Source organism: Gymnodraco acuticeps, unplaced genomic scaffold, assembly GCF_902827175.1.
Source record: "Gymnodraco acuticeps unplaced genomic scaffold, fGymAcu1.1, whole genome shotgun sequence".
Classification (NCBI taxonomy): Eukaryota; Metazoa; Chordata; class Actinopteri; order Perciformes; family Bathydraconidae; genus Gymnodraco; species Gymnodraco acuticeps.
Window position 1 is genome coordinate 1,489,959 of NW_022990981.1, and position 16,118 is coordinate 1,506,076.

General features: G+C 42.4%; 1 protein-coding gene across 3 annotated transcripts in view; it reads right to left on the reverse strand.

The window, feature by feature from the left end:
- The window catches only part of btbd8 (BTB domain containing 8), a 38,403-nt gene that overhangs the window by 7,129 nt on the left and 15,156 nt on the right, over positions 1-16,118 (reverse strand). For all 3 annotated transcript variants that reach the window (XM_034235620.1, XM_034235623.1, XM_034235622.1), the window contains exons 7-16: positions 12,946-13,026; positions 12,769-12,865; positions 8,714-8,802; positions 7,054-7,156; positions 5,456-5,638; positions 5,200-5,370; positions 3,610-3,739; positions 2,677-2,738; positions 1,353-1,881; positions 749-836 (exon numbers count right to left, since the gene is read on the reverse strand). In XM_034235620.1, the coding sequence (XP_034091511.1) occupies positions 749-836; positions 1,353-1,881; positions 2,677-2,738; positions 3,610-3,739; positions 5,200-5,370; positions 5,456-5,638; positions 7,054-7,156; positions 8,714-8,802; positions 12,769-12,865; positions 12,946-13,026 (1,533 nt within the window). The remainder of the gene's footprint in view (positions 1-748; positions 837-1,352; positions 1,882-2,676; positions 2,739-3,609; positions 3,740-5,199; positions 5,371-5,455; positions 5,639-7,053; positions 7,157-8,713; positions 8,803-12,768; positions 12,866-12,945; positions 13,027-16,118) is intronic.

Genomic DNA, 16,118 nt, shown 5'->3' on the forward strand with positions numbered 1-16,118 from the left:
CCCAACGGTCAAAATGTTTTTTTCCCTCCCAGAGCTGCCAGCGCAGCGCCTCCACAGATCTGGCGCCCTAGGCGAACATCTAGCCAGCGCTACGGGCCGGCCCTGAGTTCATATCATGGTTCATGCAACTTGCAAATATCTTTCTCTCTCTTCTCTCCTCTATCCTCTATTTTCTCTTTTCCCTTCTCTCTCTCCCTCTCTCAATGTTGGTACGCAAATGCGCTTTGTTTCAAATGACCCGGTGCTCTTTTTTTGGCGCAGGTGCGCATGCGCACCTGCGCACCAGTTATGTGCAGCCCTGGTTATAGGCCACATTTGTTTTAATCACAAAACAGCTTTTTCCACTGCCTTGGTACTTGGGGCTGCGTAAGTCTGACATATAACATAAACACATGGAATGCTACACAGTCTGAGGGGTAAGCAAAACACAGTTTCATATTTAGAAATATCTCCAGTTGGAAGTTTTGTTAGCATGGCTTATTTACAGGAAATTAACCAAAATGCTTGCTGGATTGTTGACTTGCTCTTGAAACACTCAAAAGAACAATCTAACTCCATTTGAGTTAGATTGTTCTTAAATGCCTTTAACAGTAGAATGGTGGACCCACAACAAGCAGAACGTCCATGTGGAAGTTGACAAGGAAAGCACTTACAGAACGTTACACCTAACATTTCACTAAATGCACAAGAAGCTAAAGAAGAAGTGATGAGAAAGCACACTGATAATAACCATTAAGGAAGAGCTCACCTGCTGATCTTCGTTGTATCTGATTTCTGAGGAGGTTTTGTCAGTGTGGATTTGACCCCCGCCTTAGTTTGGTGTTTGGGCTTCGCACCTAAACACAGAAAACAATGCATGATTTTTGTGAACAAAATGTGTCGGGGCAGATAGCATTGAGATGAATCAAAAGAGACTTAGTCTTATACATATTAAACCTTGATTTCCTAAATTAATCATTCAGGGTAGCAGGGATACGTAGCAGGGTAGGGTAATGTGCTGTGAGTATGTGAGCGGACATCAGACAGTTAACAAGTAACTTTCAGTGTGGGGTACATGGACGAACTCAAGCATTGAACACTTGTATCAGTGGAGAATACCTCACCTCCTTAAACTATCAGAAAAATATCTCCTCTACGGGAAGTGCTGTTCTGCTGAGAGTTTGTACACTGGTACCAGCAGGCTGCTTTGTTTGCTAATAAATCAACATGCCTGCCCTCGTCTTCCAAAAATCCCTCTTGGCCATAACACAAATGTATCATATTACTAAGTCTGAATTCACATTCAGCTCAAACATTGTAATTGGTGTCAGTCACCATGAGGAAATGAGAGGAAGTGAATAAAGAGAGCTAACCTGCGCTGTCATTACGAGGGCTGCTGGCACCGTTCTCTGGCGAAGCGCTGCCTGATGTGGACGAGGCGCTGGGCTGAGCCTGGGAGGTCCCAACAGAGCTGTCAGCCTTTCCTGTCGAGCTCCTCTGAGTCTTGGTTACACTTGGCTGGCTTGTAGATGTGCAGCTCGGGGGAGATGTTTTAGGCCGTGCACCTGGATTTGGTTTCTTTTCCTGCTCTCTCGCCCCTTGAGAGCTTCTGGAGCTGTTGGCTACATCTCGTCTGGCCCCTGCAGCTCCAGTGCCGTTGACAACTGGTATTCCAGCTGATGCTGTCCTTGCTTTGGCTGCTGCACTATGTTCCCCTGGCTTCTTTGCATTCTTTGCCTTGGATGTTTGACCCTCTCCTGGCTTGTTAGCTGTCCCCAGTCCATCAGACTTCATGGCTGACGCAGCACTACGGGAGGAAGAGGTAGTGTTTTCAGACACCCTCTGGGTCCTGTGCACAGGAGGACTCTCAGGTCCAGATGAAGGGCATTTCACAGCCCTTGGCTGCAGGATAAAGAAATAACCATATTAGTCATACAACTGTAAGACATGATTAAGCTGCAAAGCACAGTGCGGTTTTATGAAACTGAACAACATTATAGCAGATTACAATAAGCTACTGGAGTAAAACAAGAAAAAGGATGACACATCGGTCGTTGAGATTTCTATAGTCTGTGCTAAATAGACAAACAAAGTTCATATAGCCTGTTTATGATTTACTATCCTAAACAGCTGATTTGCTATCAGAAGTTAAGGGAAGGAATTGTTCTTCTTTTTTTTCTGTGTGTCACTTTATGAACTTTAGCAAATTACCAAACTGGCTTGTCAGTAGAACAACCATCTGCAGGCTCGAACAAATGAGCAATCATATCTTAAAACAGACAAAGAGCTTGTTTTCACCGAATTACACCACTTCTCATGATCTATAGGAGCTCTACTGCTCTGAACCACTCACACCTAACATCTTGAATTCCTCTGTGGATCACCTCAGCCAGGCTTATCTGAGCAATACATCTGTTTACAGAGGCCCTGCAGCAAATGTTATAGTGTATCTCTGTGCTGCGAGGGTGGGGCATGACATATGGCATCTGATGGCCACACTGTAATGACTAGCAGGGATTTAACACATTTACAGGGATTTCTCAGAGATAAAACTGCCTCATAAATTCAACATCGTACATTTTCATCCTTAGAGTCAGAGTTCTGATTTACAAAAACAAATGTTAGTTTCTGAAACACCGAAAAGAGTTTATATACATGTTAATGTATTTAACATATATGGTTGGAAGGTAATGTTACCTGTGAGCTAGTGAATACAGGCTTTTTACCAAGTCTCCGGTTGTCCCCCTTATCAATAGCATCTGTCAAAAGAGGATCAAAGGAAGAGCAATGATCATCAAAAAGAAAGTATTCTGCATGCAAAACCATGTATCATATATTCAAATCAAGACAAAAAGGGCTGCACTGATTTCTTTAAAGGGAGAAGCTGAAGTCTTATTTTTTACATGAGATGGACGAGCCATTTTTTTTCCATTCACAAATGTCCTTTTCTGTGTTTACCCTTTGACAATTGGGAAACAAACACTACATGAATATTGATCAAACAGGATATTTCAAGCAAAGCACTGCTATGCTTAATACAGAAACAATTTGAAAACCTAATCATCCTTTGTTTTTAATACCCAAATTGACTCTTTTCACTGAAATACATTTGTGATGCTTGCATGCGAGATCTGGAATCCGATTTCGGTGGCAACAAATGTACCAGTAATAGGCACAGGCTGATACCAGCTGCATACATTATTCATGCAGTGCATTTCAGCACACTGCTGGCTCAACAGTGAGGAAACAGTATTTATTTGTATTTGTGGGGGCTACAAATCAGACCCACAAAGACAGGAATCCAGCCTTCACTCGCACCCTTTAAAAACAAGCATGGTGTGTCTGGTGCAATGCCATGCTAACGATACTCATCTCACAGAGACATGTGAAAAGGTAGCTCACATAAAGCTAAAATAGACAATAAATAGGTTAAGAGTGCCTCGACAGCTGTGTAGAAAAAAGTCATTATGTATTAAATCAGCCAGCATGCACGTAGAGCTTTGCTTCATCTCTAATGATGCAGAGCCACGGCTGGGTAAGGGAGAGGAGGAAACACACACACGCACTGCAGCATGAATCTCTGTCTGTGCCTAAGAGAAGAGAGCTCACAGCAAGGATGTCCTCCCTTACCTGCTAGTATCCTCTCTCTGTGTTTGGTAGAAAGGGTCTCCCATCCCTGCGTGTGGCGGACCGCGTAAAAGGTCTGAAGCAGGAAGGTCCACAGGCGAGCGCGCAGCGCACAAATCTCTTGCCTGAACGGCTGGCGGTAACACAGAGGAGAGAGAGAAGAATGGAAAGGGGTGCGCTACAGCACAGGCAAATCAGCAGCTGCTTCAAGAACCTTTCACCATGGCAACAAATGCCCCTCCCTCCTCCCTTTGCCTCCCTCCCCCTCTGTCTCCGTTGCAGAATGCACTTGAGCTCCCTTGAGTGAAATCAGTGATGTCAGTGGCTGATGCCCATTGTCCTGTTTCCACGCCAGATTATGAAAACAGGGCTGGGAGGTTAGGGAGGAGCCAGCTCCACTGACTGACCGACCACACACCCACCCCACCCCCACACCCACACCCACACACACACACACACACACACACACACACACACACACACACCACACACACACACACACACACACACACACACACACACACACACACACACACACACACACACACACACACACACACACACACACACACACACACACACACACACACACACACACACACACACACACACACACACACACACACACACACACACACACACACACACACAGAGAGAGCAAGATTAGTGAAGGCCGTTGGCACACGTCACAGCCTCCCTCAGCCTAATCCATTCTGCCATACTGTACCGTATTTACAGGGAGCTGAATGAGCTTTAACTCAGCAGCCGGGTCACTTTCCCTGGAAGTCATCTCACGAGCTTAACCTGCCTGCTCAACTCAGTACATTTTGTTAGTCTCTTAAGGGATCTTCATAGATATTGAACAAAGCTTACAATTGAGTTGAAGGGGAGACAAGCCGACCGGGAGAGAACATTTATAGCAGAGAGCTTAAGCTGTGTTAAACCTGTAGCTTGGAAGATTTGACGAACATATTAAACATTGTGGCCTTTTAAAGCGTTACTTCAGTATTTTTCAACCTGGCCCCAATTTCACCATGTTTTTGTCTCCAAGTGACAAAGGTGAATAACAATTTCTAAAAATTGATCCAGTATGTAGCAAGACTGCACCATCATTGTACATCTAATAGAGCTATTTTCTGTCAACAAGCCTGTCTGTGGCAAAACATGTACTTCTAGTGAACGCACATTGAAAGTGAGGAATTGCCCCAACAAAATGAATTGTGCAGCGTATTTGCTCAATTCTGCAGGGGACGATAGAAATCCAGGCTTGACACATACCAAATGTATCACTAGTGTGTTTAAGATTCAATGTGACTTATTACAAGCTTGACTGAAAGAAGTTACACTGCACTGTGTTTGGGAGTGGAGCCTCACTTCCCTTTTCTAGTGGTTGTGAAGAGTTGTGCAACTCTATGGCAAAATATAGTAAGTAGACCATGATTTCTTAATTCATTTTCTCAAATTACAACAGAGTCTGGGAAGAAGACCAGAAGTGAAACTGGACTAAAATGGAAACCGCACAACAAACAGGTGTGAGCACAGCCTAAGTATGAGGGTTCATTTTTGAAATACAGAAACATTGATTCATTTCACCTCCTCTTGTTTTCTCCCTCCTTGCTGTAGGAGGGAGTCCTCTTCCCCGTCATCTCCACACAGGAGGTACACAGCAGCGAAAAGATCACAGCAGTTGTCCACAGAGGCACCCTCTCTGATAGCTGAACAAAGCTTCTTCAACAACGTGGGCTCACGGGTAACCTCTTCCCTCTGAGAAAAAACATAGAAACCTAAGTTGAATATGTTTGTTACAGTACAGCAGAGAGCATAAGCATCAGCTCCAGCATCCTCTTACCCTGCGAAGCTCCTGAAAGGCCTGAGTTCCGATTACATCGGGGAGATGCTGGACAATGACGTGCAGGCTCTCCTCTTGCAGCTGCGTGGCGAGACTCCTCACCTGCTGGGCCCACTTGACTTCTGGGAGACTGCCAATCAGCTGCTCAGTGCCACAGAGCATGGTTACTGCGTTCTGCACAGTCTGAATGGAAACATCTATCAGCTAAAGACAGTCTATACCGTGGGTGAAAACTCAAGTCGAATGAACACAGCCCTCCATAAAAGCAGTCTTTACTCCTGCCCAGGACCTATCGATCAGTAGAGGGAGGCCCAGGATTGTATAATGGTTCTTGGCCAGCTCTGAATCTCAATACTGGCAAAGACTGAACAATAGTACTCTTGTGTCACTTTACTCACAGAATGCACTCCACCTCTTAGATCAGTGATACTCGAGCCGCATGTGGCTCCTTTAAGACTAGTTGCGGCTCTTTTAAGTCCCACTTAAAAATCTAAAAAAATCTAAAAAAATCTTTGAAAAACAAAAACATTGTCAGCAGAATTCATCAACATTTCATTATCACTCACAAGTCACACATCAGTCATCACACACATCAGTCTATTAAGCCGCCCCCCCCCCATCCCTCTGAACAACCAATCACAAATTATTTCAGGTTTCGCGCTCTGATTGCAGGTGCGCAAGATAATTGCTCCGTCACACTGGTAAAACTAGCTTATGCAAAAATGGAATATAGGAAACGAAAATATGAAGAGGAATATCGAACATTTAAAGAGGACTGGGAACTCGAGTTTTTCTTCGTCTCCACCGGTTCGGGAAAATGCATCTGCCTGCTTTGTGACAACGTCATTTCACAATTTAAAAGGTCCAATTTGCAGCGCCATCACGACACAAAACACCCGAAGTTCAGTACCGACTTTCCGAAAGGTGGAGAGCTGAGGGCGGAAAAGCTGGCGAGACTCAAACAGAACCGAACTGCTCAAAAAAACTTGTGTCAGAAATCACATTGAGTGTGAAGTAAGTACAACATTACTCTTCTGACAGCCCCTGCTGTCTATAATCTGCTGTTATATGGACTGTGATGATCAGTAAACATGCTGTCTGTTATCTGTTGTTATGGGCAGTGATGATCAGCAATGTGTGTTTTGTGGTTGCAGTGAAAATAATAAATCACAGTTATTGCACTGTACATTATGCTTTTCATTCCTTAGTAACATATTACTATTATCCATATTCTCAAAGGCATAATGGTTTCAGGGAGGAAAGGAGCGTTTTTGGATTGTGGCTCTTGCAAAAATATGTTTTCGTCAATGTGGCTCCTGATTAGGACAAGGTTGAGTACCACTGTCTTAGATGGTGATGAAAGACAGACCCGAAATTCAATTATCAATTACACGGCTGGTCCACTCCCCATCTGTCTACATCTACATTATATTCCAAAATGAGTCCGTCTTTAATAACTGTGAATTTAATAAAGGTCATCTTTGATTAGATTACGTTTGGATTTCCTTCCTGTGGAAAAACACTGGAGAATGGGTTGATGGTATTTGTGCGATTACATGCGTGCAGTTCAGCTGATGACTGTGGGAGGAGGGACTCACCATGGTTTCAGTTAGAGCTGTTAGACAGGCTGCCTGGAGCTCAGGAGACAAGAGGGAAAAGTTCCTCTCACACCAGGTCTTCACATAATGATCAGCAACCCACCTGAAAATACACATCATTGAGTATCAATTAACCATTTTGATTATTGATTAATAATCAATTGCTTTCAATGCAAAAATTGCAGCAAATGCAAGTTTGAGCCTGTCAAGTTTGGAAATGTCCTGCTATAGTTTGCATTATATTAAAGAGAATATCTTTGAGATATGGACTGACATGGCAAGATACTTAAAGAGGCTCTTCTACCCTTTTTGTGGTTTTCCCTTTCCTGTAGTGTGTTATATACGTTTGTGTGCACGTAAATGGGCTGCAAAGGCTAACATCCTTCCGGAGGGAGCTTCTCTCAACCACTTCTTTGTTCACTTCCATAACATAGTGACATCACTATGTAACCCTCGCGCTTCTATTGGCTAGTGCTTCAACACATTGTGGGTGATAGGCTAAGGGGCGGGACATCTCTAAGCGTTTGACCAATCACAACAGAGCCGAACAGCTAACCAATCAGAGCAGACTGGGCTCTGGTTTCAGACAGAGGGTGAAAAGAGGTGCTGCAGCACAGGCAGTATGAGATCAATAAAGAGCTGTTTGAACATTAAAGCACGGAGACGTGTCACAGTAGAGACAGATAACACAAATATGAACCTGGGAATGAGCATAATAACAGAAAATCAGCAGGACAGACTTTCAGTGAAACTGGTGAAGTCGTATTCTAGGTGTACTGCAGTGTATCACTGTGGCTGGAGGCAGCATTCAGCAGAGCTTTGCTCGAGGGAACAACAGAGTGAGTGAGGATGAGAAGGTCAGTAACGCACTGCTGCACAGAGCAGCGCAGGAAGATTTACTGCCATACATGCGTGACTCATCAGACAACACGGCAAGGCCATGTCCCCCCCACACCAACTCAAATCAGAACCAGCTCACAGCCCAGCTTAACACATCCTATCCCCCTATCCTACATTATAAACGTCCTGCCAGCTCACTGCATTAGCGCACCAACATCGCTAGTTAGCCTACAGAAGAATCAGCTACATGAGATCTCAAGGTGAAACATTATGAGATTGTGTGTGAACAAATGCACAGTAAGGAAAGGGATAAAAGCCATGCAGCGTACTGACATTTAAAGACTTCTATTTTTTTTTTTGTTAAATCTGATCCACTTCTAACATTGGCCCTTAAGGATGATCGTCATCTACATTTTACATGTTAAAGGTTTAAAAGAAAAGATTAAAGGACAAGTGTTTTCTGTAGGTTTTTCCTTGTCTAAGGAGTAATTGCTTTAAAAGGATCTAAATGGAATTAATTGTACTCAACAGAATGGTGAATTGAATCACATTAAGGCATGTAACCCCAACCCAAGGCTATTTCATAACACAAGTATGAACCCACATGCTGGTTACCTAGCAACAGGATGTTGATGTAAGCGAAAGTAGCAAGGTTGGAATATTCTGCACTTTTTTTCCAATTACACAAGCATCTTTAAAAGTCATCTTTGACAACTGTTAACATGATAGGACCAATTATTTACATGTAGTGGCTCGTCGAAATGTATTTCAGATTTCTAAGCTGTAACACATTTATAGAAAAGCAACAACCGACACTCACCTCTTACAAAGCAGGTGGAGGTTTTGAAGGCCTAAGGCGTGTGTGAGCGACAGACATTCAAGAACTGTTCTCTGAACCCCGTCAATCGGCTGCCAACACAGGAGGGGAAAGAAAAATAGGAATTTACACATACAACATTTGTGAAATCTGGCATATGGTCAAATGAGAATGAAAAAGTGTTCAGATAAGTTAAACGGCACTATTATTGGCACTGAACATGCACGCACCATACTCAATCAACAAGTGTTAAGCCAAAGGACTTACGGCCCGTCCACACAGCGGCGTGCGTTGACGCTTGCCGGCGGGCGTGTCTGACACTCGACCAACAACCAATCACATGAATCTCCCGCCCCAGACACACAAGCACGCGGTTTGATTGGCGTCACTAGTTCAGCCCTGGCCCTGGTCTGAGGGAACCACGATTTTATGGGGCCGGAAAAAGAGGGAAAAAGTACCCGCTAGCCGGTACTAGGCTATATGGAAAGGCCACCAAAAACTGGCCTGGCCGCTTGAGGACGGTTAAGGACGCTTAAACGGGGCTACCCGCTGCAGTGGAAATGCGCCTTAAGTGCCCCCCCTCTCTCATGCAAGCACTAGCTGCCAGAGCATTTGAGAAAACGAGAAGCATGGCTGCAAGTGGGAGTGTAACTGCCGCTGCGCCTCCTCGGCTTGATGGCAAAAAAGACGCCAGAAGCGAAATTTGGAAGTATTTTAGCTATATCTCTGACAGTGAGGGCAAGTCTACGGACACCACGAGGCCTGTCTGTAAGACATGTTTTAGATCCGAGCCAACACATCAAACTTGGCTGAGCACCTCGCCGACCGGCATCCAGAGACAGACAGGTTAGCGAATGTGATAGATAACATAATTACATCATGCTCAGCCCATGCCCTCAAATCTAAGTTAAATAAGTGTAATTTATTTAGTGACAAACGAACGTTTTAGTAGTTTGCCGAGGCAATTAATGGCAATGAAAATTGTCTAATATGGCTATCTTTTTAGCTAACTTACCAATGTGGCTAACATCTGCAATGTACATTTTGTCAATAATTATTTATATTACTGTACTATTACATGTTAATAAAATATAAAGTTAACTATCAAAGAAATCACATAAACTCAAGTATAAAGAAGAGACCATGTTGTAAGAAAACACTTAACAGATAAACTATTATTTTATTGATCATGAAAATAATAATAAAAAGTATCGAAAAAGAATCCGAATCGCAATTCTTGACTTGGTATCGGTATCGAAACCAAAATGTTGGTATCGTGACAACACTACTACACTGATGGGTGAATACAGAAAAGAACTGCGTTTTTTGGAAGGCCCCTAGACAAATAAGACTTAAAGAAAACGTGTAATTTCCTAAGCACCCCTAAGGGCGCTGCCAAGTACATATTGTTTTGGTGCAACAGAGCATTTTGAAATGTATTACATTTAGAGTGTATGCATACATTTGGAGGAAAATTGACCCGTCTTTTTCTATGACAACAAACAAAGTCAATAAAAAATAAATATCGCTTATAACCACAAAGTTGGAATGAAATCATTGGCGTCTTCAGAGAGTTGGTGGTAACTGAAGCGAATGTGTCAGGGGGCTGATCATGGCATGATTGAAGGATGTACTTTTTTTCTTGTCATCCGCTTCAAATTACTATTTCAAACAGCAGTGCATTGAAAAAGCAGCGATGACTGGGATATTCAATTCCTGAAATAGTTTTCTCTCTCGCAAGTTTTACTTCGTGACTGAAGTTTGAAGGAATGCTTCTGCACCTTGTTCATCATGTTCTGTAGCTCATGCTCACATTACAAAATTATATTTTTCACTGTTGTTCTCCATTCCTGGCGCAAAGGTTTATACCTTGCCACATGAATAATTGCAATCAGATGCGAAAAGTAAAATTTGTGTGTGTGCGTCATTATATAATTGGCTACATTTCTTTGGTGAACCAGACCATACGGGGCTGACAGTGGTAGAAAAATACACTGCCCGTCCAGAAACAAAGTCACCAACTTGGTTTAACTAAGCCAATCTGTAATAGGGATGGGAACGATTAATCGAATATTCGAAATTATTCAGGTATTCGAATAATTATTCAGGTATTCGAATAATTATTCAGGTATTCGAATAATTATTCAGGTATTCGAATATGAGTTATTCATTTTTTTATAAATTATTTTTTTTGGGAGGGATGCCTTAATTCAATGTATACGACAGTGCCATAGCTAAATGTGTTAGGTTACGTCTAAAGGTGTGTTTTGCTCCGCTCACCGGTCCCTCACAGCGGGCAGAGCTGCAGGTGCTGACCTCTCTCTCTCTCGCGTCCGGTTATACTTCACTCGCGTTTATGTCCAAATCCATCAGATCTAGCTAGTTCTAGCTAATGATATGGCTGCTGCCCCTCCCTACACGCAGATCACGCAGACTCAAACCTCATCTTATGACCAAATGTGGCGCAAATGCGCTCCGCAGCCGTTGCGAGGTTCCGGCGCTAACAGTTCATGAGCGTGCTGTCCTGTCAACACTCGCGACATATGAGTGGCCAGCCTAAACAACAATAAGCGCTGCTTGGCAACCGTGTGTGGCGGCAAAGTACATAGACATTTTGACAGGAGAGATTTAGTTTTGCCGGTATTCAACATATTTTACCAGTCATAGTCTGGTAATTATTTACACTCTAAGAAGAGTCCTACACAACAGACATGGCGTCAAAAAGGAGTAATGTGTGGAAATATTTCGACCAGGTTAGATTAAACTTATATATACATGCTATACCTTGCTATACCCGCAACTTCTGTTCCAGCTGAGAGGGTCTTCTCTATAGCTGGACTGATTGTGAATCCCGCACATGAAAGCTGTAGGCCTATAGCTGTCAAAATGTGATCACCAGTTCAATACATTTGACAAATTCTACTTGGTTTCTACACTTATTTGAACATGTATTTATTTATTTCCAAAAATAATTGAAAAAAAAATGTTGGGATTTTTTATTTTATATAGGATATGTACATTTTGGTTATCCGGTTAACAGTTTTTTGGGGGTTCAAATATTCGAATATACATTTGCTTTCAAATTCCCATCCCTAATCTGTAAGAGCCTTCCATTGGATAATTACTGCAGTGATTAATATGTTTAATATGTTTCAGCTAGCAACAAGTTATGTAACCCTAGTTGATGTGGTGTTTAGTTTCCCATTTCTCAACAACCATGTCGGAACACATATCCTAAGGTCGTGGAAAGGATGTTAATCTGTTTCAGAAAGGTCAGAACACAACTAAGGAGACTGCTCAAACCACTAAAAGTCTGGTTAAGAACTGTCCAATGCATTATTAAAACCAAATCAATGAGTCCAGATCTACCCTGTTCCAGAGTGATGGGCGCATCAGGGTAAGAATAGAGGCGGATGAAGTGATGCACCCATCATGCCCAGTGCCTACCGTACATGCCAGTGGGGGCAGTGTGATGATCTGGGGTTGCTGCAGTTGGTCAGGTCTAGGTTAAGCAACGTTTTGTTCCCAAAGAATGAGGTACAAATACTCCCAGACATTTCAATGATTTGTACAGCAAAGTACGGTTTGGAAATTATATCATTTCCTTTTTGACGGGCATGCATAACACGGAATAACACCGGAGCCTCACTGCGGGGAAACTTTGGCGCTGTTCCGAGTTTGTTCTAATCCGTGAAAATGACAGACTGCTTTCATATTTTTCTTTCATTGTTAAATAAAATCCGGCATAGACGAAAAATATTCGGTTAACGAGACCACTGCTGCCAATACCAGTGCTCGGGTTAACCAGATTTAAAATCTTTGTTCTTTACTCCCTTGAACTCATTTGAATAACTTTGCAAATGACCTGAGGCCAGCGATTAATAAGGTGCTATTAACTGATCGTGTGACCGAAAAATGAACGTAATTGATAGCAGCCCCAAATTCAACATGTTTAAAGGCTACACATGTGACCCCACCTAGCCCATACACACAATACACATTGAAAGAGAACAAGCCTATAAAGACCATCATTACATCCCTCATAATGTAAAGCTGACCTTGGGGAAGAAGCGGCAGTAGTCTCGGGTCAGAACCATCTCCACCACGTCTTTCAGTCCTTCTAAACCCAACATGTCTGCAGCCAACACCACCTGACTGTGGAATAGGAGACACCAAACACAGGTCAGCTTGTTTTCTGCATCTGCATTCTAATTTTGTCTGGTCTCATACAGTACCTGGCACTGGCTCCAGGTGGTAAATCCACAATGGCTCCGTACATGAACTGGAGCAGGACCTCCATCTCATCTGGCCCTAAGCTGAAAAAAGGGCAACAAAACAATATGTTAAGAGATATTATTAAAGTTAAAGGGATAGTTTGGATTGCTTGCAGGTTGGGGTGTATAAGGTACTAACAGTAGAGGGGCCTTCAGTAGTGTTTGAATTATCCACCTTTTAATACCATCTTTATGACGTCAAGGCTATAGAAACCATTAATATTATACAGAGACGCATTTAACAGGGCGTTGCATCACAGACAGGTATCTAATGTAGCGAGAATGAATGCTGTTACTGAAGCAGCAAACCGAAACAACACAATTCAACAAGTCTCCTTTCACTGCAGCCACAGCTGCGCTGCATACATCATCTCTAGCAGAAGTATTCATATTTATTTGAATAAAATATATAAATACAAGTCATTATAGCAGGGCTATTCAATTACACATTCAGTTGGGCCAGATTTTATAACTACAAAATTCAGCTGGGCCAGACATTCAGCGGCCTGTAAAAAGCGGGTAATGACACATTTTAAACCAACACATATTACTGCGATGAAAAACATGCCATTTGTATTCATTGTTCATCTAACAAAGGTACGTCAAAAAGTGCATAAAAACACAACAAATTAGCATTAATTTAACAGAATCTGAGGCATCTCAAAGTGCATAAAAAAAAAGAAAGTGCACAGTTGTAGCATTACATTTGTTTGCTTTAGAAGTCAAATATTCAGGTTATTTTTTTTTTTAACCAGGCACATCACGAAGTGCATTTAACTGAATACAATAATAGCAGTCTTAATAAATGTTCTCACATACAAAATAAAATTGGATACATATGACACATGCCAGGGCTCTCGACTAACTTTTTTCCCCATCCTCCCGGAACCGTCCCGAAATACAATCTAAGCCGTCCCGAAATTAATGTGGACCGTCCCGAATTTAAAATGTTAGTTTTTCTACATTATCATTAGTTAAAATCATTCAAAGTGACCTTTAACATAAATAAAACATCATATAAATCATTAGATGATAATTCATCAACCTTTTTATTTGAGTAAATCATTCAATCACATAAACAAAGGCCAAATATATTTAAACAAACACACAAACAAGAAAATTACTCTAATATTGAATCCAATCAAGTCCGATCCAATTAACAAAACAATCCAACACTGTGTCCTGAAGACAGAACCCAGAGTAACCACTAACCAGGATGACAGTCTGTAACACAGTCAGGAGACCTTTACAAACGGCCCCGCCCCCTCGCACACAGACGGGAGAGAGAGATCTCGTCTGGATTGGAAAGCTTAGAAAATACATCATAGACGCATGTTGTAGTCTTATTGCATATTAGAAACGGAGTTGGTGAAACTAAAACTGCAAATGCGATATAATGTGTATGTAGCAATAATACATATAACATATATTTTTTAAATGTCTCCAGTACCGATAAAAAGTCCGATAACGTCGGAGCTTAACGTTACCACTGTCTTTAATAATTCCGACCCGTTTAATACCGGGGCTCGGTACCCATCCCTACATGGGGAGAGGCGCATCATATTGCTAAGGACTAAATACGATGGAGGGTTCTCATCTCAGCCTTATTACCCATAGGGGATGAAGAGGAGTAAGTGAATAAAGAGGCCGGCGCTCCAGGGTCTGGTTCTGCTGTGCATTTTTGTGATGTAACGGTAAAACATTTCAGAATTTCTCCGCGGGATGCCATTGTGCATCACTCAACCCACGAAATACACACACTCAGTACATAGCTAGACCTTCGCGGGCACAGCCAGCGGCACAGCTGTAGCTACATGTGTGTGTATTTTGCGGGTTTCTAAATGTTTTGTGCATGTGTGTTTATGTTGACAAGGAGGTTTAATATGCTACACAAAACGTGCAGTCGGTTTCATTTTCATCGCCATTTGTAGTAGAGTTAGCAGGGTGTTTTTATTTTAACTCTCGTCCCAAAATTATTTTTTATCCTCCCCGACACTATTTTTTTCGGCCCCGGGACGACGGGACGTCCTTAAGCTCGAGCCCTGCACATGCACATCAAAAAGTGCATTAACAAACAGTTAAAGAGCTCCAATGTAACAAAAAGAGGTAGTACTCTAGCAATACTATTTTTTCACTTTTCAAGTAATAACAAAAAAAATCATACGTTTTGGTCACATTTGACCTGACACATTACAAAGTGCATTTAAACACAAAAACAACTGTCAAACCCTTCAGTGCACAAACAAGAACATAACAACATAACATATACCAAGGGATAAGGGTAACTAACATATGAATGAATACTACACTACACTACACGTCTACTATAGTAAACTAGGTGCTTACTATCACCTCATTTGTGATTTGTCATCGCTGACTTTCTCAATGGGAGAAGTGACATTTTTAGTTTTGAACAAGAGCAGTGATTTTTGGCTCATAGGATGCCAATGCAATCCTAAGACATTGGTGAAGAGTGCGGTCAGTCAGGGAGCAGCGAGTGCTACTTTTTATTGAGTTAATGTGTGAAAAGCTTGATTCACATTTGTATGTTGATCCAAACATACTGAGCACACAGATCGCTACTTTCTGAACGTTAGGGAACTGCTGTTTTTTGACATCACTCCAAAACTTCGCTGGCCCGTTAGTGCGCTGGTCTTGTGCCATGGTTACGGATGAATGCATGTCAATAAGTTCCAGTGTAAATTTCCCCTCGTCGATGGAGGGGACCACTTCCTTTGCTCTGGTTGATACGTCCCCCTCTATTGCAACAGTGAAGGGGTCTCTGGCAAAGCCCATCACCTCTGTGGGCAGAGCAAGTCCATCCAATCGACCGGCAAAGTTCTCTTTCAACCTCGCAATGAAATCTGTCATCATATCCGTGATTTGTGCCGGGGATGTGATATGTTTGCGGAGCGTCGAAAAATGCAACATCCGACCCGTACTGAAGTCGGTCGCGAAAAGGTCCAGCTTGACTTGGGCAATGACTCGCGCATCTGCTCCACAAGATCAATGACCGTTTTGTCTTTGTTTACGCTTCAGAGTTGAGAGAGACATGTTTTAGAGTTGCTATCATAGGACCACCGTTACTAGCACCACTAGATGCACTTTCAAAAAACGTGCTGCGTTGTGGTTTG